Source organism: Stigmatopora nigra, chromosome 7 (assembly GCF_051989575.1).
Source record: "Stigmatopora nigra isolate UIUO_SnigA chromosome 7, RoL_Snig_1.1, whole genome shotgun sequence".
Classification (NCBI taxonomy): Eukaryota; Metazoa; Chordata; class Actinopteri; order Syngnathiformes; family Syngnathidae; genus Stigmatopora; species Stigmatopora nigra.
The window spans coordinates 15,480,575-15,504,340 of NC_135514.1; the positions used below are offsets into that span (position 1 = coordinate 15,480,575).

The following is a 23,766-nucleotide window of genomic DNA, read 5'->3' on the forward strand; positions in this document are numbered from 1 at the left end:
GTCAGGCCGTACATTCAAGGGAGGCAAAAGTTCATCTTTGGTATTACGATGGGATTTCTACAGCTAAAAGTGCCCATCGGATAAAAACACAGACATCGTAAATAAACACATACGTGTACATGGTACAGTCCAGGTTAATAAATAGGTCAATAAATAAATAAAATAAGGGGCGGGGACTATAAATAGAGCGGATGGCGTCGGTTTGGCGACACCATCGGCGTGTGCTTGACGTCTGTACAAAAAAATTCGGGAAACAATAACGTTCCTTTGGCGTTAAAAATAAAAAAAATGTGTGGAAAAACAGCCAGGGGGCGCCATCATCGACGATAGACGTTGAATTCTCCCAAAAAATGGCCGTCAAAACTGGTAAAATGAGTCCATCCGGACGTTTGTGATCGTCAGTGGCGCCGAGAGAGTGATTGACAAAGTGGGAGGAGCTAACGGGGCTAGCCGTCGCCACGGAAACACACGCCGGGAACGGACTCGTCGTCTTCCTCGCTCGCCGTGATTCTCGAGGGAAGGCGCGAGTCGGGAAAGAAAATGGGGGGAGCGAACGGCGGCTCCTGATTGGCCGGGGCGTGTATGCTTGGTCCCGATGGGTGGAGCCATCTAATCTAGTAGAAGTTGACAAGATGGTGGCATGGGAAGGGATAGACGGCGGTACCTTGAATTACGGAAAAAAATGCTAAATTTCCGAGCTATTTTCAGGACTATAAGGCGCACCCCCAATGAATGACATTTTAATTTTTTGTTCCATATATAAGGCGCAATGGATTATAAGGCGCCCTGTCTATTTTGGAGAAAATTTAAGACTTTTAAATGCGCTATTTTGATGGCTATCTTACCTCCACTATTATGCATCAGAAATTTGTCCGTTTTTTAGGTGAAATTTTCGCCGCTTTGCTAGATGTTGTCTGCCCCTTTAAGGGGGCGTGGCTTAATCAGTCACATGGGAAGAAAGTTGGCTAATGCAGCTAGTTCTCGGGTTTTCAGGTGTTTGCCGGGCTAGCAACATGCTATCGCTAACTTTCTGGAATCGGTCGGAAAGCTCGCAAGTCAAGGTATCGCCGTGGAAACTGGGCGGCGCCCTGGAAAAATGGCATGGCTAGCGAGATGCTATCGCTAACTCTCTGGAAGTGGTGGTTAAAAACTCCCAAATCAAAGTATCGCCATGGAAACGGGACCGCCTTTGGTTTAAGAGCCGGCGGTGGCAGAGGGCGTGGCCCGCCGTCACGCCGTGACGCAGGACACGGCCGAGGACGAGGCGCTGGAGCCCGAGGAGCCGGTGGAGGACGGGCGTCCCTCGTCCATCCACTTGTTGAGGTTGCGGCGGCGGGCGTTCATGAAGAAGTTGCTGACGGTGGAGAGCTCCAAGCCCAGTTGCTGCGAGATGGTCACCTGCAGGTCTTTGGTGGGCCGGTGGTTCTCCCGGAAGATGGCCAGCAGGGTGCGCCGTTGCAGGTCGGTGAAGACCAGGCGGGTGCGTTTGGGCCCTTGGTTGCGTTCCAGTTTGCTCTGCTCTTGCTCCTTCCTCTTGCAAGCTGTAGGAAACACAGAAAGAAAATGGCCGAGGCCAGGCCACGGCGAGACGGATTAGAAAACAAAAAGTGCGGGACAAATGGATTAAGTGCGTGCGTAAAGTGGATTTGTCCAGAGGGAAAATGCTGAGCTGGGAAAAGCCGGCGTCTCCAAAAGAGACGCATCAGCAACTTGGCCGGCCCGGAAGCTTCGGAAATGGTGGCGCTTCTCGGACATTTTTTGCGTGGCTTTAACTCGCCGGCGCCGGCCGTCGACGGCCAATGGCGTGGCGTCTGCTCTTAACGGGAAGTCAGTTTACCCATTGGTGGACGTCCAATCCATTTAAAGCTGTAGTGAGAACCTGGGTTCTCCGCAACTTGGGTCGGATGCCGATTGAGATTGAGTACCCGGAGAATACCCACGCAGTCCCACAGTAGTAGTAGTATATTGGTGGTGGTGGTGGTGGTAGTAGTACAAGCAGCAGTATTAGTAGTAGTAGTCGTACTTGTTTAGCAGTATATTAGTAGTTGTAGTTTTTGTTTAGTAGTATATTGGTGGGAGTAGTAGTAGTTGTATTTGTTTAGTGATATATTAGTAGTAGTAGTAGTATTTGTTTAGTAGTATATTGGTGGGAGTAGTAGTAGTCATATTTGTTTAGTGGTATATTAGTAGTAGTAGTATATTGGTGGGAGTAGTACTAGTAGTAGTCATATTTGTTTGGGAGTAGTATTTGCATAGTGATGTAGTTGTATTTGCGTAGTAGTAGTGGTAATAGTAGTATTTGCAAAGTGATGTAGTAGTATTATTTGCATAGTGTAGGATTTGCATAGTGATGTAGTAGTAGTAGTAGTAGTATTTGCATAGTGGTGTAGTATTATTTGCATAGTGGTGTAATATTATTTGCATATTGGTGTAGTATTATTTGCATAGTGGTGTAGTAGTATTTGCATCATGGTGTAGTAGTATTTGCGTAGTAGTAGTATTTGCATAGTGGTGTTGTAGTCTTAGTATTTGTATTGTGGTATATCAGTAGTAGTAGTACTAGTAGTATTTGTATAGTATTATATTAGTAGTAGTAGTGCATGCACATTGGCTCCAATAATGCGGTGGACTCGCCTTCACTTGAGCAACGCTTGTTTTTCTGGCGGCGATTCAACTAGCGGAACAATTCTATTTTTATTGCAACATTTTGGAAGACGATCAGTAGCGTATAAGCCCAACAAAAAAAGCAAGCCGTGACCTTCAGACGCGCAACACCAAACCACCCACGGCTACGTTCAATAGAAAAAAAACGGGCCGACTTCTCTTCCTGCATTTTGAAAGAAATAATAATAATTTACAACACGGACGAGTAACATAGTGCCCGTTAGCTCATTCCGTATGCTAGCGACGTGTTGTAATGAAACAATCGCGGAGACCATTTACGACCTATTACGCAAGGGCGTGGAAGTCCGGCGAAATGGGGGTTTGGGGGGTACACCTCAGGGCCCATTTCCGGCCACGACGGCGGCCATTAAGTAAATGCTCGCTAGCGTTATAATAGCGCGTAAGAGCCTCGCCATGGGGGCGTCATAAATCCTGCCCTGTCATAAATAACCCGCATAAAGGAACCCCGCCCCCACCCCACCAATGCGGGTGTCTTATGACGGCGCTAACGGGCGCTAATTGTGATCTGGTCTTGCTGGAATGTGATGGAGAGCCCTTTAGCATCACCGCTAACAGCATCCGCCGATCCCTTCCCCCACTTCGGGGCCTCCTGCCGACCCCCCCCCCCCTTTCGTGGTTGCACCCCCCCACCCCCGCTGCTTTGTGGGCCAGCGGCTGATAGAAATTATCGATTAAACACGAGGCGCCGAGATTGGTCGGGGTTGGTTAACTCTTGCGGCACTGCGCAAAATAACAATTACCCGTGTTTTCCCTACTAAATCAAAATATGCAAATTAGATGATGCTAGTTTGTATATTAGCAAAATGCCACGTGTTAATGCCCTCTTGTGGAATGTAGTAAAGTAACCAGTATATTTTTACTCAAATAATTAGTTTTGGTACACAGTGGCGCCCTCTTGTGGTACGCAGTGGAATTACATATGTAGTTATTTGCGTTCGATGTTTCAGTTACTTTTATCTTATTCATTTTTATTATAACTAGCGTTGCATCGATAATAATGCTAATATCGGTATTTACATGACAATTCTACTGACCCAAAATGGCCGCCGGTGATGGAAACACGCTAAAAAGAGCGTTTGTTGACATTTGTTTGTAGGGATGAGCGGAATGTGATATGTTATGTATTCGCCCTCTTGTGGTTTTTGGCAGAAGTACACTCAAATTGTGTTTTACTTTAAAAATCAAAAGCTACAATTTTTTTTGTCAATCTGTCCGAGTGATGTGAGTGAATCACAAATAGTTTGGTTGTATTTAACGTTTCAATTAAAATGTTGTGCTTTATCTAAACATGTAAAAACGCTGGAAAGCAAACAAATTAGTTTTTGTTTGAATATCTTGAATTTTGGAAATATTTTTGGGGGTACATTTTTAATAATTTCCGATTCTTTTTGAGGGACTTTCGTCTTCGTTTGTCACAGTTTAAGTTTGCGTATTAACTCTTTGTTTACCTTTTAAAGCCGCCATTTTGTACAAATGTAATGGCAGATATGGAAAATTAAGCAAAGTGTGCACAATTCTAACAATGTAAACATAAAATGACTATTTTCCCTTCCGTAGCATAAATGAGACGTCCCCATTTTAAACCCGATCTGCGCCTGGTTTGACGAAACGGCGTTCGGGCGGGAGAATCGAGCGAAGCGCCTTCCTGCGCATGCTAATTGCGCTCAGAAAATGGCGGCCGGGGCGAGGGAACCAGCGAAATAGCGAGCCGCTCTTTCCCATGGAAATCAATAAGCGTTTGTAATTAAACAAAAGCGAGGGAAAAACAATTTAGGCCGCCAAATTTATGATGTTTTTGCACCGGATCTAAACCCAATTAAGTATTGTTGTGCAAAATACCATAACATTGCCAGATGCTTATTCATAAGAAATATGACTTTGACATCATGTTTTGGGGCGGCAAATTTTGATCTTGGACTTTGATATACTACTAAGACATAGTAGTTAGCTCATGTGATGCTAACCACTTTAGCTCACTTCATTTTTATGGTATATACATCTTTTTAGAACTACTTATTTATGGGTGCACTTTATGGTGAAGGTTTAAATGTTGTGTACATACATATTGCACAAATATTCCATCTACCATAATGTTAGCTAGTTTGATATTATTAGCAAAATGCAATGCCACAATTAGCGACATGGAAAAATTGATTAAAAATGACAATTATCGATTTAAAAGGGGGGAAATCAAGAAATGTAATATACATCTATTTCTATCATTTTAATTTCATCCTAAAACAGATATTTTTTGTACTGTAAAAGTGTTGAAATGACTAAAAAGAAGCCCATATTTTTACGTACTACTTTGATTTAGCACTCAAGGAATACCATTTTTTTTTAAATACGAATTTTCAATGGCTCTCTCGGCCAAAAAGGTTCCCGACCCCTGGCCTAGTACTTTGATTGACAGCGTTACCATGACTACTAGACTACAGATCCCATCTCTAGACCCAATCGAACAGACACTCCCCCAAAATAGGACGCCCACACGAGCCCCCATAAAAGAAGCAACCATTTTTATCTCTCACCTTCAAGTCGTAGCGACGCCATCCTCTGAAACTCGGGTTCCTGCAACCATCGTGACATCCTCTTGAAGGTCTCACGCCCAGATTTGAGCTTGGCCCAAGGTTTGGGGTTCCTCAGTAGGTCGGACAGGGTCCCCTGCGAGCGGCACAGGATGCGCTCGGCAAAGATAGCCTGCGGGATGCTATAGCGCTTCAACTCCGTGATGATCCTCTGAGCCACATCGCGGGTGTTAATCTCCTCGCCGCCACCGGGGGCGCTGTCACTTGGCGACGAGTGTGGCTGTTCCACCGTTCTCACCACTTGCTGGTGCGGGTGGTGTGTATGCGGGTGATGGTGGTGGAGATGCGGGTGTGGGTGGTGTGTAGGGTAATGCTGGTTGTAAAAATGAGCGGGGTGCCCGTCCATTTTACCCAGGGGGTGCCCCTCCACGCCCCCCAAGCCCGGGGGCGACATCTCCCTGGCAAAATCCGACGTCCTACAGAAGAGGCTCCCGCCGCCGTGGACGTCGTAGCCCGGGTGGAGCCCCCCGGTCGGGGGGCCGCCGTAGCCGTGTGGCCCCGAAGAAGGGGGCGTCAAACCCTGGCTTAGCTCTTTAGCGTACGGGTTGTACAAATTAGCGGGTAGGCCCCCCCGATCCTCGCGCATTAGCGTGAAACTCCCAATCACGTTGCTAACGGGTAAGCAGGGGTGCTGGTGATGGTGCTGGAATTTGTCGTCGAAGGGCTGTAGGGGGGTCAGGGTAGCGTAGGTGCCCCCCGAGCCCGATGGCGAGTCGCCGCCGTAGCCCAGCGCCGACATGGAGTGCTCGAAGGACGACGTTCGGGGTTCGCCGTCCGAGGGGGGGCGGGGGAAGGCCGACGGGTGGTGGTGGTGGTGGAGGTCGGCGTGCCCGTGGAGGGACATTTCGGACAGGGTCCCGTCCATGGGGGCGGGGAGGGAGGTATTATCCGGTGGTTAGCGGTTAACGGTGGCTAGTCGGGGGTTAAGGGCCGGATCCGGTTGTGTCCGGCGACGCCCCCGGGAGTTCAAATAGTCCTGGTTCGGTCCTGTAAGACACGCATAGTGTTAGAGGATGGAAAAGGGGGCGGGGCCTGTTGGTGGATATGGTTGCGTGGAAAAATGGGGGTGACGTGGATGAGGGAAATTTTCACGTGGATGGAAAATTGGGTATTTTTGTATTTTTGGCGTCATTTTTGTTGTTGTTTATGTCAATATAAAGTAAACGCCTACCTTAGAAGGTTTCACTTGTGCGATTTTGGGGGAAAAGTGAGTTTAGTCGGATAATTTGTTGATATTAGGCGAATTAAACCCTCACCTCAGATAGTTTCACCTCAATGTGGTCGTTTTTAATGAATAGTCATGATTTTGGATAAAATTAAAATGTAAAATTAATAGAAAAAATAATTTGAAATAATAAAAATTAAAACATGAACAAAACAATCTGTAATACTTTTTAGAAGAAACTAGCCTTTATTTACTCTGGAAAATGTATTTATTTTGGGGTGTTTTAGTCTTTTTAACCTCACATATTTTTGTATTTTGGCTCCCATTGACAGCAATAGACGTCCAATACAATTGAAATGACTTAATCAATGTTTACTTATTGCTTTCTACAAAATAATGATGCTTCTATAAATTCACACTAAATGTATTTACTACATATAATAATATATTTTTAAAAAATGGGGGTGCTTAAGCCTTCCTAAAACAGACTTGCTGACGGACATAGAAACTTAACATTATTATCCACTTTAAAATTCTTCAAATAATATATATCATCTCCTTTTTTTTACACAACACATTATCAACAAAAATAAAACCCTTTCACATTTTACAGCCTAATAATAAGCCCACTTTTTATGAAAAAAACGGCACCACACCACCACCCAAAAAATCCCCATTCCCATTTAAACCCAATCCTCCCCCCAAACTAAACGAATCTAAAAAGTATAAACCCGACCCCCCCAAATCACTTTTTCCTCCCCCAACAAGCGCGTCCGTATCGTCATCCGAACGTCAAATCCCGCATATCCCTCACAATTGCCCCCAGAACATATCCCCGATCTTCTAACAAAACCGCCCCCTCCTCCTCCCACTCTTTCGCTTTTCCCGATTCCCCCTTTTAACATTATTATTATTATTTTGTTCATTACCTTAATAATGTGTGTTTGTGTCGTTCCTCCTCCTCCTGCGAACATCTCCCGAAATGAATCCCCGACCCCCGAAAAAAAAAATCTCCGTCCGAGGTCGCCTTTATTCCGTTTTTATGTGCCGTTCTTCGGCGTTCGACTCTTTCTCGCGGCTCTGCGGCTCTTTTGCTTTCATCATCTTCCTCTTCTTCCTCCTCTTCCTCCTCAGCCTCAGCCTCCTACTCTTCTTCTTCTTCTTTTTCTTCTTCTTCTTCTTCTTCTTCAGCCACTTGATCGATGTGAGCGGCAACTCTTTCTCTTCCTCGCTGACCCCTCCCCCTTCCCTCTCTCTCTGGCCCCTCCCCCTCCCACCGGTGCGTCACCGCGGCCTTCAAATCTGACAGATGCGCGATGAAATTCCTCCCCCGATTAACCCTTTCTCTCCTGGGGGGTGCTGGAGTCCTTGCTTCCGTCATTCTACCAAAATATGTTCGCAGTTCCTCTATAGTCAGACTCGGGTTGGTCCGTGGGCCGTTTTAACGTCAACTCCATTTTATGGGGGCCATTTTAGATATAATATTTTGATTTTTTTTAAATAAATGGATTAAAAGAAGTGGATTAAAAACCCTGAATATTCCATTTTTATAGATCTAAAACAATGTTTATTTGAGGTTTTTATCTATATTTTAAGATTTTACAAAGTGATTTTTGAACTAAAAACACAGAAAAAATGGATTAAAAATGACAATTATTGATTTAAAAGGGGAAAATCTGGATATATAATATACATCTTTATCTATGATTTTAATTTGATTTTAAAACAGAATTGATTGACTTTCTCGGGCCACACAAAATGATGCGCCGGGCCAGATTTGGCCCTCGGGCCACCACTTTGACACCTGTGCTCTAAAATAAAAAATAAATAAATTAAAAACAAATTCCACTTGTTAAGCTTTTGGACGGCGATAGACGTCCAATTTTCTTATATACAGCGACCAATCAGGCATTGACCCGTTATACAAACGAGTGCATTTAAAGCATTATAAAGATATTTAAATTAACTCTTTATGTTGTATATTATTATAAGAACATGTATTTTTGTTGGGTGCCTGGTTTTTATTTGTATTTTATTTAAGAAACGTCATTTAAACTCTATTTTTTATCCAACTTAAAACTGACAAAATAGTAAATATTAATAATAATAATAATAAATGTGGTTAAAAATGGATGCATCATAATTGCATGCGTTTTATAATCTAATGATTTTTTTAGGACTATAAAAATAAACTCGTTTATTTATGGCACACTTGAGAATAATCATTTTTGCAATATTGGATCCTATTTGCAGTCGACATTTTATATCGTAAAATGACATTAATATGATCAAATTATGATTTTCTTTCTAATCAAATGAAATTACAATTACGTGTAACCTCAAATATGTCATTTCAATACAAATAGGGTCATGTTTTCATAACATTATTTTAAAAGTAAAATGATGGTTTGCATTATTTTATGTATTTTGGCGATTCCTTATCATTCAAACACACCCCATTGTTTCATAATTTAAGTTTTTATATTAAGACAACACCATTACATTAAAAATAATTATTTTATAGTATAAGAAGCCATTTTTAGTATTTTTATGATACTACGCGAGATTGTTTTTAATATAAAACGTAATTACGGTGTCAAGTGTTCCAAAAAGGCGTTGATTGTGTAATCTTGACAATTATGGATTTTTTATTAGCCGATTCTATACGTATACTTCAAATATATTTCCCCTTCATTATCGTTCTGGTTAAAACACACACACACACACACACACACACACACACACACACACACACACACACACACACACACATCCAATCGAAACTGCGCGTGCACAACAGATGTTGACCAATCGATCCGCGTGCACGAGTAGGCGTCCACGCGCGTGCACAAGAGGTTAAAGTTCACCTCCTACTCTTCTATTTTTCAATTTTATCATTGAGTTTACCATTAAACCAATTCCAATAATTTCACAATAAAAGCTGAAGGTGAAAATATAAATTCATGACTTTTATTAAAATGGATTGGACGACATTTGTAGGCATTTTTTTAAAACCATTTTGATGTTAAATTTAAAAAAAATAGGCTCTAGAAGACATACAGAAAATCAACATTAGATTTGGACGTCTATTCCCGCCAATTGTATTTTATAAATACATTTTTAGTGCTTTGTGTGTATTGTAATATTTAAAAAAGCATTTCTTACGCACACAAAATGAAAAAAAATATTGTCATAACAATAATAGTGTGTATTTTTATACATTTAATGCTATTTTAGATTAAATTTATCCATAAAATAATGCTTGCAGTATTTCATATTCATGAATTTTCCACATTTGACAAGAATACAATTGAAAATGACATTTATTTTGTGTTAAAATAGCAAAACATGCACGTTACTTAAATATAAATACATTAAAAAACACACACACAGCCACTTTTATTTATTTATTTTCACATTTAACTAAAATTAAAAATATATTCCACCACAAAATAGAAATAATCCATAAAAAATACCACAAAGTTCCCGTTTATGCTTCATTTTTTAAACATTCGTTTGAATTAAAACAAACTATTCATTCTAAATATATGACGTCATGCTATTGTTTTTAATTGTATGTGACGTCATCGCATTCTTATTCGTTCGTTCTATGGAGATTTTATGATCGTAATTCTTTATTTCCCTTCGTTTGGAAGGTGTTTTTTTTCCGGCTTGTTTTATTTTTTATTTTGAAAATGTCTTCCGCTTCACTGAACAATCAATGAAATTGCGCGCCTGTGCTAATCAATATCTGAATTAATTTAGCCAGATTACACGTGAGGGAGGAAAAAAATCATCAACGGGGCGTCTAATAAAACGGTAATTTTATTAAGGAGTAAATTATGGTGACTTCACTGCTTATTGATCACGCCAGAAGGGAAATAAACGTCATTTACATTTTTTTAATCTACAAAAATATTACGCATCGTGTTTACATTTTAATACGTCCGAAAAAACGCCACAATTAATTTAAAAAAATGATTTTTACATCTGTTAGAATTTTTTTAACTCGGCAAAAATCGGCCAAATTGATCGATTAAAATTAAAAATATACCTACTTTAATTTTTACGTTTCATTACGTGTTTAAATACTAATAGAAAAACATATAAAATATATAGGTATATCTAAAATATTGACTTTATTTGTTATTATTAACCAAGGATGAACAATTTAATAAATTCAACAAAAAATAATGTAATTTTTTCATCCATCTACATTTTTAAATCTATTTTTTAAATGCATAAAAACAATAATATCCTTATTAAAATGAGTAGAAGTATTGTTTCTAATGCATTGTTAGTGTACCTAATGAATTGGCCAGTGTGTGTGTGTGTGTGTGGGTGTGTGTGGAGGAATTATTCAAATAAGTATTGATTAATGTGTGTTAAAAAGTTTCTAATACTCTTACAACTATTTTAATATAATATTCAAATGTATCATTAGCTCAGTAAACTAATAGCATTTTAGCCTGTGTGTGTGTGTTTATTAATTTTGTCTTAAACTAAAGCTGTTTAAATATGGACGTTAAACAAAGAGTTAAATAGGTTAAGCAGATGAAATATTGATCAACAAAATCAATTTGAATATAGTTGACTGCCTTATTTACATTTTTTTTCATTGGCTCACTTTTCCACGGCAAAATTACTCAACACAAAAAGACCTAAATATTCGGATTTTACATGAATTTATCACGTTTTTACACAAAATAATATGGAATCATGATAAAATATCACATTTTTACCACGTAAATGCATTAATTCTCATCATTATTACATCAAAACGCCATTATTTGCATAACAATTGGATTAAGATGAATATAAAAAAAGGTATTATGATTATTACTATGATTATGTTATACAAAAAACAAAATAATTATCCTCGACAGTGTTATAATATGAATAAAAATGTATAGCTAAAACATGATACATCACCAATGCATAAAAGCATACAGAAAATGGATATTACTTTAAAAATTTAAATAAAAAACAGTTCTAGGCTAATTCACAACGACATGTTTAGCATGCTAACATATGTTTAGCTGAAGAAACTGTGAAATAATTCAACCAAAAAGTCATTTTTTTTAATGTAATGTACATCTGGGCAATTTGAAGATAATATTATAATATAAGTATTATTTAATATTATAATATACGTAATATTTAATCAAACATGACAGGATGCTAACGAAAAATGGCTAAACACATTTCATTGGTCACGGCCTGCTAGCTTAACGCTACTAAACCCTCATATACGCATTGTAATAAACATCAAAACTAAAAACATTTTAAAAATCATAACATCATGAAAAGAATAGACATTTGTCTTTCTAATTATTCATAAAAAAAATAAACAGCTGCTATCTGTTTGCTAATACCCCAAATTAGAGTCATTGTATAAACTAATGCTAGCTTAGCTAGCTACCTAACCTAGCAAAATAAATAAAAAATACATGATCCAGCAACATTTTTTAAAATTATTATCTTTTTTGGTCCACGCTACTTTACCCTAAAAAATAAAATTAAAAAATATATAATAAAATCAACACACCTAGCGGCACTCAAACATGCTAACCCATGAGCTAACCTCTTAGCCACATTTTCCAACATTAAACTCAGCATCAAATCAACAATACAATACAATTTCTTTAAAAAAATGAACATTAACATTAGCGCTCGGCATCCAACCCTATTTTTCCGTCCCTCCCAGTCCAAAAAAGATTGGACACCTCACAATTAGCTCCCCAAATCTACCAAATTTGACACCGTTTGCCTGCAAACAATGAATTTAAAGATCTAGCGCATTTTCCTCGATTCGGCCCTCCCCTTCCTGCCGACCCTCCTCCTCCCCTTCCCCACCTTTTTTGGTCTTCTTCTCCGTCCCCGCGGCCGCTGGCGATTATTCCGTATTCTTTTTTTGTCTTCAGTCGGGCGTCTGAAATCCTCTCGAAGACGAGAGGCAAATGAGCGAGGGTGTCGGACGCCGTCTTCCTTCCTTCCTTCCTTTCGTCCGTCCTTTCTCTCTCTGGCCGTCCCTCCCTCGCTCTCTTTAATCAGCATGTTAATAAGAAAGGTAACTAATCAATACATTCAACGGTCCGCCCAATTGATACCATCTACGGCACCCCCTGCTCCGGGCCAAAGAGCGATCGGTCCCCGTGGGGTGGAAATCCGATCTTTTACCGAGAAAAGTTGGGGTTGTTTTTCTTAGGGGTAAAAGTTTTTTTAAAATATCCAATTTTGAAAATAAATAAATTAAAAAAATCGGTCACTGGCGGGATTGACTCCGGCACCCCCCGCGAACGTGGTGAGGATAAAGCATTTTGGAAAGTTGTTTTTCTTGGAGTAAAAGTTTTTTTAATATTCAATTTTAAAAATAAACATTTTTTTTTTAATCGGGTCTTTGGTGGGATAGACTCCAGCACCCCCCGCGAACCTGGTGAGGAGAAAGCAGTTCAGCAAGTGGTTTTTCTTGGGGTAAAAGTTAATTAGATCCAATTAAAATAATAATAATAATAATAAATGATAAAAAAAACTTGGTCAGTGACGGGATAGACTCCGGCACCCCCCGCGAACCTAGTGAGGATAAAGTGGTTCAAAAAGTTGTTTTTCTTGGGATAAAAGTTTTTTAGATCAATTTAAAAAATTATAATACAATTGATAAATGATAAAAAAAACAACTCTGGTTGGTATCGGGATAGACTCCAGCACCCCCCGCGACCCTGGTTAGGATAAAACAGTTCAGAAAATGAATGACGCTTCTTTAAACGCAATCGTGTCATAGAACTGTGGGCTACTTTCAAATAAATGTTTTGACTGTGTGGAAAAATTATATAAGAACGTGACTATGGGGTTCGAACCGTGAATTTATTATCGCAAGCCATAGTTTTTCTGCCGAGTCACCAATTGTAAGGGCAAAATGGCGGTTTGGACAGCAAGGCGGCTAGCGCTACTCACGCTAACATCCGCCCGTAGATATATTTATGATTAGATGTATTAATTCCTCGGAATGAAGGCGGAGTGGTGGTCCATATTTTTTTGGGGGGTGCCGTGACCCCTTTGCGGGGTCTCCGCCTTCCACGGGTGCGCCTTCTGGCGAGTTGTCCGTGCGGATGGTTTTGCATTCATCTCCCTCTCGCTATTGGAGGATCATTTTTCAGCACCGATCGATATGTAGAAGAGAGAGAGAGAGCGCGGCGCCCGCCGGCCGGATCGTGTATCATCATCATGGCCCCCATCACCCCCGCGCCCGTCGACCCACCCAATATGTTGTGCTGGGCATTACAGACACTTTATGTTTACCAAATTATTCTTTTGTTCTGACCGTTTGACGGCGTTCTGGCGGGAAAACAAAATGGCTCCTATTTATTAATGTTTTAGTTTTTTCTTATGACTATTTTGCATTTTTTTACTATGATTTGGAATTTTGTGTAGCAGTTACGGGTAGTCGGGAGAGAATCCAGCACCCTCGCGACCATGTAAAGTATTGGTGTCAAAAATGCGGCTCGGGGGCCAAATCTGGCCCTTCCGTGTCATTCTGTGCGGCCCGAGAAAGTCAGGGATAGGCTCCGAAACCCCATGGGTTCAATCCCAGGAGGATGCTGAACGTGTGGGTTTTTTTGTAGGTTTTCTCCGGGTACTCCGCTTTCCTCCCATACCCCAAAACATGCATGCTAGGCTAAATTAGCATTGTAATTAGTCCCTAGCAATTCACTGTCCCCTGCCTTTTGCTGGGATTGACCCCATGTGTTCGACCCCAAGTGGGTTCTCACTGTGTGGACTTTTTGTAGGTTTTCTCCGGGTACTCCCCTTTCTTCCCACATCCCCCAAACATGCATGCTAGGCTAATTTAGCATTGTAATAGAGAATGAGTCATAAAAGCAGTCCAAATAGAAGAAATGCCGGACTAATATGTCAAGTACAGTAAGAAAGTAGTATTTGTAGTCTGTTAGCTCCGCCCCCCTCCACTCTGGCCCATGGATGTAGTCTTTATAGGAGGTCTCTCTTGATAGCCCCCCGTAAACATTTGTGCTTCCTTTCAAGGATCTCTCAGCACTTTATGTCCATAAAAGCTTTGGACTTTTATTTGCCCGTAACCCACCCAGATGGAGATGGAAAGATGGCCGCCGTCTTACGCCCAATCCCAAGGGGGGGTCCGGAAAGGACAGCGACCGCCGCCACTGGCGCCGTCGCCCCCCACCCGTTACGGACGATGCGGTCGCCTAGCAACCGGGTCCCGGGTCCACCGCGGGCTGTTGGGAAATCAATCGATACGCCGGCCCTCCCTCCCTCCCTCCCCCAGCCTCTACGCTACCAAATCGAGACGGCGCGCTGGCGCTAATGAGCTAGCTCGACCGGCAGGTACGAGTCAAAATGCTAAGCCAGGCTTTTGTTTGTGGTGTCAAAGTGGCGGCCCGGGGGCCAAATCTGGCCCGCCGCATCATTTTGTGCGGCCCGGTAAAGTGCCGACTTTCTGTTTTTGGATCAAATTAAAATGATAGATATGGATATTATATTTCCTGATTTTCACTCTTTTAAAGCAATAATTGCAATTTTTTAATCTATTTTTTCTGTGTTTTTAGTTCAAAAATAATTTTGTAAAATCTAAAAATCGATTTAAAAAAAGTTCAAATCAACATTGTTTTAGATCTATAAAAAACGGAATATTCAGGGCTTTTAATCCACTTCTTTTAATCCATTTATAAAAAAAAAATCGAATCTAAAATGGCCCATGTGAAAAGGAGTTGACACGCGACGGGGGGCGTGGCCTATCCACTCAAGTCCATGACGATGACTATTACAAAAAAACACACACGACCTGAATGCAACACAAACGCTCTTTTGGCGCAAAACCCCCTGTCAACAAAGCGACCACTTGTCCCCCCCGCTCCCTCCATCTTGGCTCAAATTTCAGCGGGCCCCCGGCGGACATAGAAAGAGTCCAAAGAGGGACCTCCCATTTCCACAGGCGACTGTTCCACTTTTACGCTTAAAAGCTTCTTTTCTGGCCTGCGTGTCAATGTCACGCCTCCGTGCTCCGGCACCCCCGCCTCTGGTGGATATTCCGCCCCCCTCTCCCGCCCAGGCTTTGATTCCGTCCGTCCCCCACCCCCCGGGGGTCTCCGGTGTCCAGTGAAAGGCCGGTGGACGCCCGAGAGGGCAGCTGGACACTCCCTGTGGCCTGGCGTACGCGGGGGGCGGGGCTTAAGTCCACACCATTAGGACGCAATGGTGGCAGCTGGCCTTAGAAAAAAGGGGAAGTCGATTTGGGGGGGGTGACGGGGTCAAAATGGCTGACCTGGCCGCAGTCTCCGGCCACGCGTTGGATGACCGACCATCTGGGGGCCCCCCAAAAGCGTCTTAGTGGGCTACAAAAGTAATCTAGAGGTGGGGTGCGGGGTTGCGGGGGTCCAGATGGAGTAGCAGACCCTCCTGGAGCTGCTGTGATCCAAGAAGAGATTAGCGTTAGCGCCGCTTTCTTCTGTGCTTTCCTCGCCCTTCAGCCGTCAATCAAAGCTTGCCTTTGATTTGCCATGATTTTAGGACAGTTGTGGGTTCGAATTCAGCTCATGTGGGTTTTCTATGGGTGCTCCAGTGTCCTCCCATGTACCAAAAACATGTATGCTAGGCTATATGGATGCTAAGTTGGTCCTAGCTTCGTCTCCTAATAGTATACTGAATTGAATTTAGCTTCAAGTGATTGATTTGTTTATCTTTTTGTGATTGTGATTGGCTGCCTATCAATTCTGGGTGTGGTAATAGTTAGCTGGGATAGGCTCCAGCACCCTCGTGACTGGTTTGAAGAATGAATGGTCGCCAGCGATACGCTAAGGCAAGGGTGTTAGGCTAGCGGGCTGCTTTAACGTCAACTCGATTAGATATTTTGTTTATAAATGGATTAAAAGAACTCGATTAAAATCCCTGAATATTCACTTTTTTATAGATCTAAAACAATGTTTATTTTATCTTTTTTTAAAATATATTTTTCGATTTTACAAAATGATTTTTGAACTAAAAACTGAAAAAAATGATAAAAAAATACAATTATTGATTTAAAAAGGGTGAAAATCAGGAAATCTACATGTATACTCTTCATTTTATTTTGATCCTAAAACATAACTCATGATTGACTTTCTCGGGCCGCACAAAATGACTCGGCGGGCCACATTTGGCCCGCGGGCCGCCACTTTGACACCTGTGACCCACGACCTAAGGGGACACGTGGCCAGTCGTCCGGTCGGATGAAAAAAGGGTGGCGTTTTCTCGGCGGAACCCGGTTGGAAGCCGGCCCACTGTCCGACAGAAGGAGCTTGCGGGCCTGGAGTCCAGTCGATAAATCAATAGGACGCACGTCACTGCGGGCCCAGAGAAGCCACATGAAACTGTCATTGATCGGTATGGGGGGCGGGTGAGGGGGGGAGGGTAGTGAGGGGGTGAGGGAGAGGAAGGAAAGGTGGGTGTCGTTGGGGGGAGGGCCCAGGGCTCATCTATCCAAAGCCCAAAAGCCCAACCTCCATCTCCTGATCTTCTCCAAGTAACAATGAGGTGGTTCGGGAGTCAAAAATGGGGCGACGGGATTGGACGGGACGGGTTTGGGGGCGTGACCGGTTGGGACAGGCGCCGAGCGGACCCGGTCGGAGACCCACGAGGTTCCGTTGCCTTGCTCGGGATCGATACGGCAGACTCATCATTCCCGTCAGACTGGATGTTTTTCGTCGGAAAGGGGAGGGGCCTCCTGTACGCACTGCTAATTAATATTTATGAGGAAGATTTTTTTGATTTGGGGGACGGGTAGAGTTTATTTGCTCGCTTTTTGTCGGCATTGTTGGTATGTTTTCGACACTTTTTCGGAAAAAATATGTTTAAACGCTCCAGGAAGTCAAGCAAAATGGAAAGGGACAGGAAGTGACCTCAAATGAACAGGAAGTGGCCCAATATTTATCTTTTCAGGTACATTTGTATTTTGGACAGGATTTGGACACATTAACTTGATGGGACAATATGAAGTGGCCAGGAAAATGATCTTAATTCAACAGGAAGTAACCCAGAATGGACAGGAAGTGCCCAAAAAAATCGCAAATCGACAGGAAGTAGCCCAATATTAAGCCTTTTTTTAATTGGACAAGCAAAGTAAACATTACCCAACATGTATAAAATGATCCCAAAAAGCCTCTAATTCAACAGGTATTAACCCAAAAAAGACAGGAAGTGACATAGGAATGCCCCCAAATCAACAGGAAGTGGCCCAATGTTAAACATTTGACACCAATTTTAAAAAGATCCAGACTTGAGTTGTGTTTTTGCGAAAACCGCTCCGAGGGCCTTTTGGAATTGGGCCAAAAAAAATGTGCCGGGTGGGCGGGGTCAGTGCGCTTTTTGGCGTCCGACCTTGACCTGGCGCGGCTGGCCGGCATCCGTGGGCGAGGTTAGCGCTCGGCGGGCTAATAGGCGCCGCATTGATCACGCTTCCCCGCCCTCAAAATTGGGGTCGAGCACAAAAGAGTCAGGAAGCAACTGCTGATTTCACACCCACATTTTTTTTGACCCTCCAAAAAACCACAGCACGGACGAAGAGTTGAGCCGTGAATCTCGCAAAAATTTGAAGAAACTATGGAGCCGAAAATTTCCTGCTTCGACTAATGTCAAAACAATTGAACTACCGCACTAAACTTAGCCCACGATGACCCACAATGCACCAAAAACAAGAAATGTACCAAAACCAGCATGGAAGTGACCCAAAAATGCAACAAAATCAACGGAGAAATGTACCAAAAAGAACATGGAAGTGACCCAAAATACACCAAAAACTACAGGAAGTGAGTGAAAAATGTACCAAAAACAACATGGAAATGACCAAAAATTTCACCCAAAACAACATGAAGTCACCCAAAAATTCACCAAAAACGTGACCTAAAATTCGCCCAAAAAAATCAAGTGACCTAAAAATTCGCCCAAAACAACCAGTGACCCAAAATACACCAAAAACAACAAGTGACCCAAAATACACCAAAAACAACATGAAGGTGACTCATAATACACAATTACAATTAATCGGAAGACATCAACTCGGAACTAAAATAAACAAGGCAGTGACCCAAAATACACCAAAAACAACAGGAAGTTATATTCCAAAATCAACACGGATGGCCCTAAAAATGCACCAAATCAAAAGGACGTGACCAAGAATGAAAACAATGCCCAAAAGCATTTCTCCACAAATAGGATTTTCTGACCTACAAAAATCCACTCATTAGTTGCCACGGATACCAAAAATCAAAGCAATTTGATTGGATGTCGCTAGCCAACGAGTTAACCACCATTTTAAAAATAAGAAATGAGAACGCCACTGTCATTTTTGAGCGGACATCACGTGGGTTTGCCGGGCGGGACGCGGCGGCGGCGGCAGCGGCGACCCCTCCGTCCTTCCCCGGCGAGGTCGCCATGGAAACGGCTGATAGAGAGGGCCCATCGATCGCTACGTCCGGCAGCCCCCCACCCACCGCCGACCCCCTCCCTCGCTGGCCGACCCCACTTTTTTTCCGCCGTGATGGGCGCGGATCAATAGCCCGTATATTGTACGCTCCTCTCGGCGCGAGGGGTTGGGGGGCGGGGCTAAGGGGGCGGGTGGCGGGGGGGCCCCCCCCGAAAGCGTTGTAAAAATGGTAAGCGATCGTATTTAACGCGGACAAAAGCGGAGCGCTTGTAAAAAAAAAAGGGAAAATAAAAGAAAGAAGGTTTTGCTTGCGTTTTTCAAGCCGCCGTCGCCGTCGTTTTACAGCCAAAGCGTCTTTTGCTGAAGACGGCGGCAGTGGCAATTACGTATTTGGAGAAGGTTTTGGTGTGGCGGACCTGGGGGAGCTCGTTTAAACCTGGCCCCGGGGTTCCCTCCGGCGAGGGGGTCGCGGTTCAAGCGGGCCCGGCCCAGCCCGGCCTCAGCCCAGGCCGGCCTCCTCCGGGCCACTCTTTGGCCCGAGGCGCGCTCGCCGCCTAAAAAGGGGCGGTGGACACAAAGGTCGGTGGTCGGCCGCCTGTTTAGGCACCTTCTTGAAAGCGGTTTGATCGGGCCCAGCTCGCCGCTTCAATACGTTTTTCTTCGATCTACGCTTGAAAATTGGTGGCGATGGACGACGGCTAAGCTACCTACCAACCAACCAAGCTATCTTACTTATTGACTTACCTACCAACCAACCTATCTTACCTTAGTTACTGACATACCAGCCAACCTATCTTGCTTATTTGTCCCACTAACCAACCAACCAACCTACCTACCTTAGTTAGCTATCTTAGCTCTCTTACCTATCTTCCCAACCAACCAACTAACCAATCAACCTATTTTACCAATCTAGCCATTCCCAACCAACTAACCAACTTTTCTAACATCCCTTGACTTACCTACCGACCAACCTATCTTACCTATTTACCCCACCAACCGACTTACCTATCTTACTTATCTACCTTATCTTCATCTATCTACCCAAACACTTCTAATCTAAGTTACCAAGAAACATATTAACCAACCAACTTATCTTCCCTAACCAACCAACCAACCAACCAACCTACCTTAGTTATGGACCTACCTATCAACCAACTTATCTTATTTATTTACCCAACCAACCAACCAACTACATTAGTTACTGACTTACCTACCAAGCTATCTTACCTATCTACCAACCAACTAACTAACCAACCTTAGTTACCAACCTACCTTATCTTTCTCTATCTACCCAACCACTCAACCTTAGTTACCAACCTACGTAGCAACCAACCAATCTATCTTATCCATCTACCCAACCAACCAACCAACCAACCAACCCTAATTAGCAACCTACCTCCCAACCAAACCCACCTTACCGCAATAATTCCCGCGGCCGTTTACATTTCCTCCCCCACAACACGCTAGCGCTAACGCTAGCCATTTGGGAGGATCAATAATAGGTCACGGCAGAAATGGGAACGGGTTAAGCGTTCCTGGCGTCTTCAAACCTGCTAGTTTGGATGCTAATGCTACGCTAGCTCCAACGCCACGTCGTCAAACGTGGGCCACGGTTCCCCGGTCATCCCATAATGTTCACATTTACGTGGGGTGTCAATAACGCCGTGAGCGGTTCATTGAAGGAAAAGGGGGGCGGAGCCACGCCTCAAGGTCAAGATTTACGGGACGGCCGCTTCCCGCTACGGCCGGCGTCAAGGTCAAGCGCCTCCCAATTTAGAACAAATAGATAAAACGCTCAATGTGCTCCTGAGTAAAGAACACGAAGACCTTCAGATTATAGCCGGTAGCCAGCTCCCATGTTTACCGGATCCGCCAGATTAGAAATGAGCAAAGAACAAAAAAAAATCAGGATTATATTGGTGTTCAAACTCGAACGAAGCAACTATATTTTTTTTCATCCCCAGAAAGCTAAATCTGTCGAAATTGTCATTTTAAGTTGGCAAATATTGTAAGTAGAGGTACCACTGTATACAGCACAGGTGTCAAAGTGGCGGCCCGCGGGCCAAATTTGGCCCGCCGCATCATTTTGTTCAAATGATAGACATAGATATATATTATATTTCCTGATTTTCTCCTTTTTAAATCAATCATTGTCATTTTTAAATTATTTTTTCTGTGTTTTTAGTTCAAAAATCATCTTGCCAAATCTAAAAATATCTTCAAAAAATGCTCAAATAAACATAATTTTAGATCTATAAAAAAAACTGAATATTCAGTGCTTTTAATCCACTTCTTTTAATCCATTCATATGAAAAAAATCTAAATCTTTTATCTGAATTGGCCCTTACTTTTTCGAACATACTCATAATAATAATAAAAAAAACTATTCAAATGCCGGCACCTGCACAAAACGAGCTGGAAACGAGTAATAACATGTCACAGTTTCCCGTGGAAAAATTAAAAACGAGTTTGCCCATGGCCTGTCGAATCCACATGATCAAACATCTCAAATAACGTGACCCCCGGCCCCCCCTGGCCCTCCCTGGCCCCCTCGCCACGTGCCCGCCCGCCCGTTGCCGCACAAAGGCCTCCGCCATGTGTCGTTGGCGTTTGGGCCTGACTGGCGTGCGTTTGTCTGGGCAGCCCCGAGGCTCCGTATTCAGCCCAGTGAGTACCTTCTGCTCCCCGGAGAGAGAGAGACAAAAATCAATGAACTTTTTCTGTGTCCTCACGTAAAGATAGCTTCTTTTTTTTAACCCTTTTTGTGCCAGAAGGAGGAGATTTTTTTCCCCCAATGGGAGGGGTCGCTCCACCTTGGTTTGCTCGCTAGTAAAAGTGCATCACAGATTTTTACTTCAGAAATTATTCCAGAAAATGGCTTTGTCATGGAAACACACAATTTGACTACTTAATTGGGGTCAAAAAATTTAAATAAAGTTGTGTCAAGCACCCTCAAAAACCAGCAAAACGTCATCGGGTTAGTTCGTGGACCGCATTAACGTCAACTTGATGTCATTTGGGATGAACCATTTTAGATAGAATAATATATTTCTAGATTTTACAAAAGGATTTTTTGAACTAAAAACACAGACAAATGGATTAAAAAATCACAATTATGGATTAAAAGAAGTGGATTAAAAGCCCTGAATATTCCGTTTTTCACAAATCTAAAATAATATTTATTTTAGATTTTTTTAAATATAATTTTAGATTTCACAAAATGATTTTTTAAACTAAAAACACAGAAAAAATGGATTAAAAATGACAATTATTGATTTAAAATGGGGGAAAATCAGGAAATGTAATATCCATCTCTACTCTTCATTTGAATTTAATCCTCATGATTGACTTTCCCGGGCCGCACAAAATGATGCGGTGGACCACATTTGGCCCCCGGGCCTCCACTTTGACACGTGGCCTAGGGTGACAACCCCCCCACCCCCCGACACGTGTCGAGTGAATCCACTCCACTCCAAGTCAGTTAGCGCCTGGCGCGGATTCCCGCGGACAATAGCGCAAGGGCAAGTTTGTCCATCCCCTCGGCGCCCGCCCCCCCCCCCTCTATGCCCCCCCCCCCCCAGGAGACACGAGCCAGGGGCGGGTTGCCCTAATGGCCCGAGCGTGACATTTAAACCCCTGCCCGATGGTAGTTTTTCGGGGGGCGGGGGACTCTTTAGTGGAAAAGAAGCACGGAGAAAGAAAATAAAAAGAGCGTACACGAGGCCCCACCCACGCACGCGTGCCCCCCTCCCCCGACGGGGGGAGGATGGGGGGGGTCACCCCTTTTTGCGGGGAAACAATTCAGCTGTCCACTCGGATCACAATAGAGGCACGTCCCATCGCTCGGGAGCATCTGCCGGGACTCGGACTTGCGGGCGCGCTAAATCCCGAGTCTGCCGGCCCTCCGCCACCTGCTCTCGGCCTTTCAGCGCTCCTTGGTCTCGATCGATAGTGGGACGGGGACGCGGGGTAGATTTTTTTTGTTGTTGTTGTGAGGAATGTTGGCCTCGGGGAGGAGAACTGTCTTAGTGGAGAGGAACGCTTGAGAAGTTGTTTGGGAAGGCCTGATTTGAAGCCTTTTTGGTGGCTCTCTATCGCCCCCGTGCGGGAAAGTTTAAAGGTTCAAGTGGGCAATTGCTTTTGACGGTGCATAACCGGTACAATTTTACGACTCGACTACTGTACCGATACTTATGACTTATTTATCTGTTTGTTTGTTTGTTATTCATGCACTTCCCTATTTATTTATGATATTTACTCCTTATTCATTCATTATTTATAGGTTGATTCTTTATTATTTTATATTTTTTCGTTTATTGTTATTGATTGTTTATTTTATTTATTGCGATTATTTGAGTGTTTATTTTATTTATTGCTATTATTTGATTGTTTATTTTATTTATTGCTAATATTTTATTTTTTATTCATTGTTATTATTTCATATTTTGTTTTTTATTTATTGCTATTATTTTGTTTATTTAATTTATTGCTATTGTTTGATTTTTTATTTTTTTTTTTTTTATTATTTGATTATTTATTTTATTTATTTTTATTATTTGATCCTTTATTTTTTTTATTTATTGCTATTATTTGATCGTTTATTTTTTTATTTATTGCTAATTGATCATTTATTTTTTTTATTTATTGTTATTATTTGATTATTCATTTTTATATTTATTGTTATTATTATTTTTTTTTGTGACAAATAGGAGAAAATACAGTATTTTTGGGCCGTACCACCGCGCTTAATAACCTCTCTTAGCCACGCCGATAGACAGTAAAATAAACACGGCGCTCCGCACAATGGCGGCCATTTGATAGCGCCTGCCCCTCTCGCCCCCACGCCTTCCCGTTTCCAGACTGTTTGGATATGCATGACAAAGGCTGCTCCCCCCGTT

General features: G+C 42.6%; 1 protein-coding gene across 1 annotated transcript; it reads right to left on the reverse strand.

The window, feature by feature from the left end:
• On the reverse strand, positions 1–7,633 carry onecutl (one cut domain, family member, like). Its single transcript, XM_077720922.1, has 3 exons — positions 7,368–7,633; positions 5,217–6,260; positions 1–1,541 (listed from the first exon to the last, which is right to left on the reverse strand). The coding sequence occupies exons 2-3, from the start codon at positions 6,136–6,138 to the stop codon at positions 1,231–1,233; spliced, it is 1,233 nt and encodes a 410-aa protein (XP_077577048.1). The 5' UTR covers positions 6,139–6,260; positions 7,368–7,633; the 3' UTR covers positions 1–1,230.
• Positions 7,634–23,766: the final 16,133 nt, after the last annotated feature.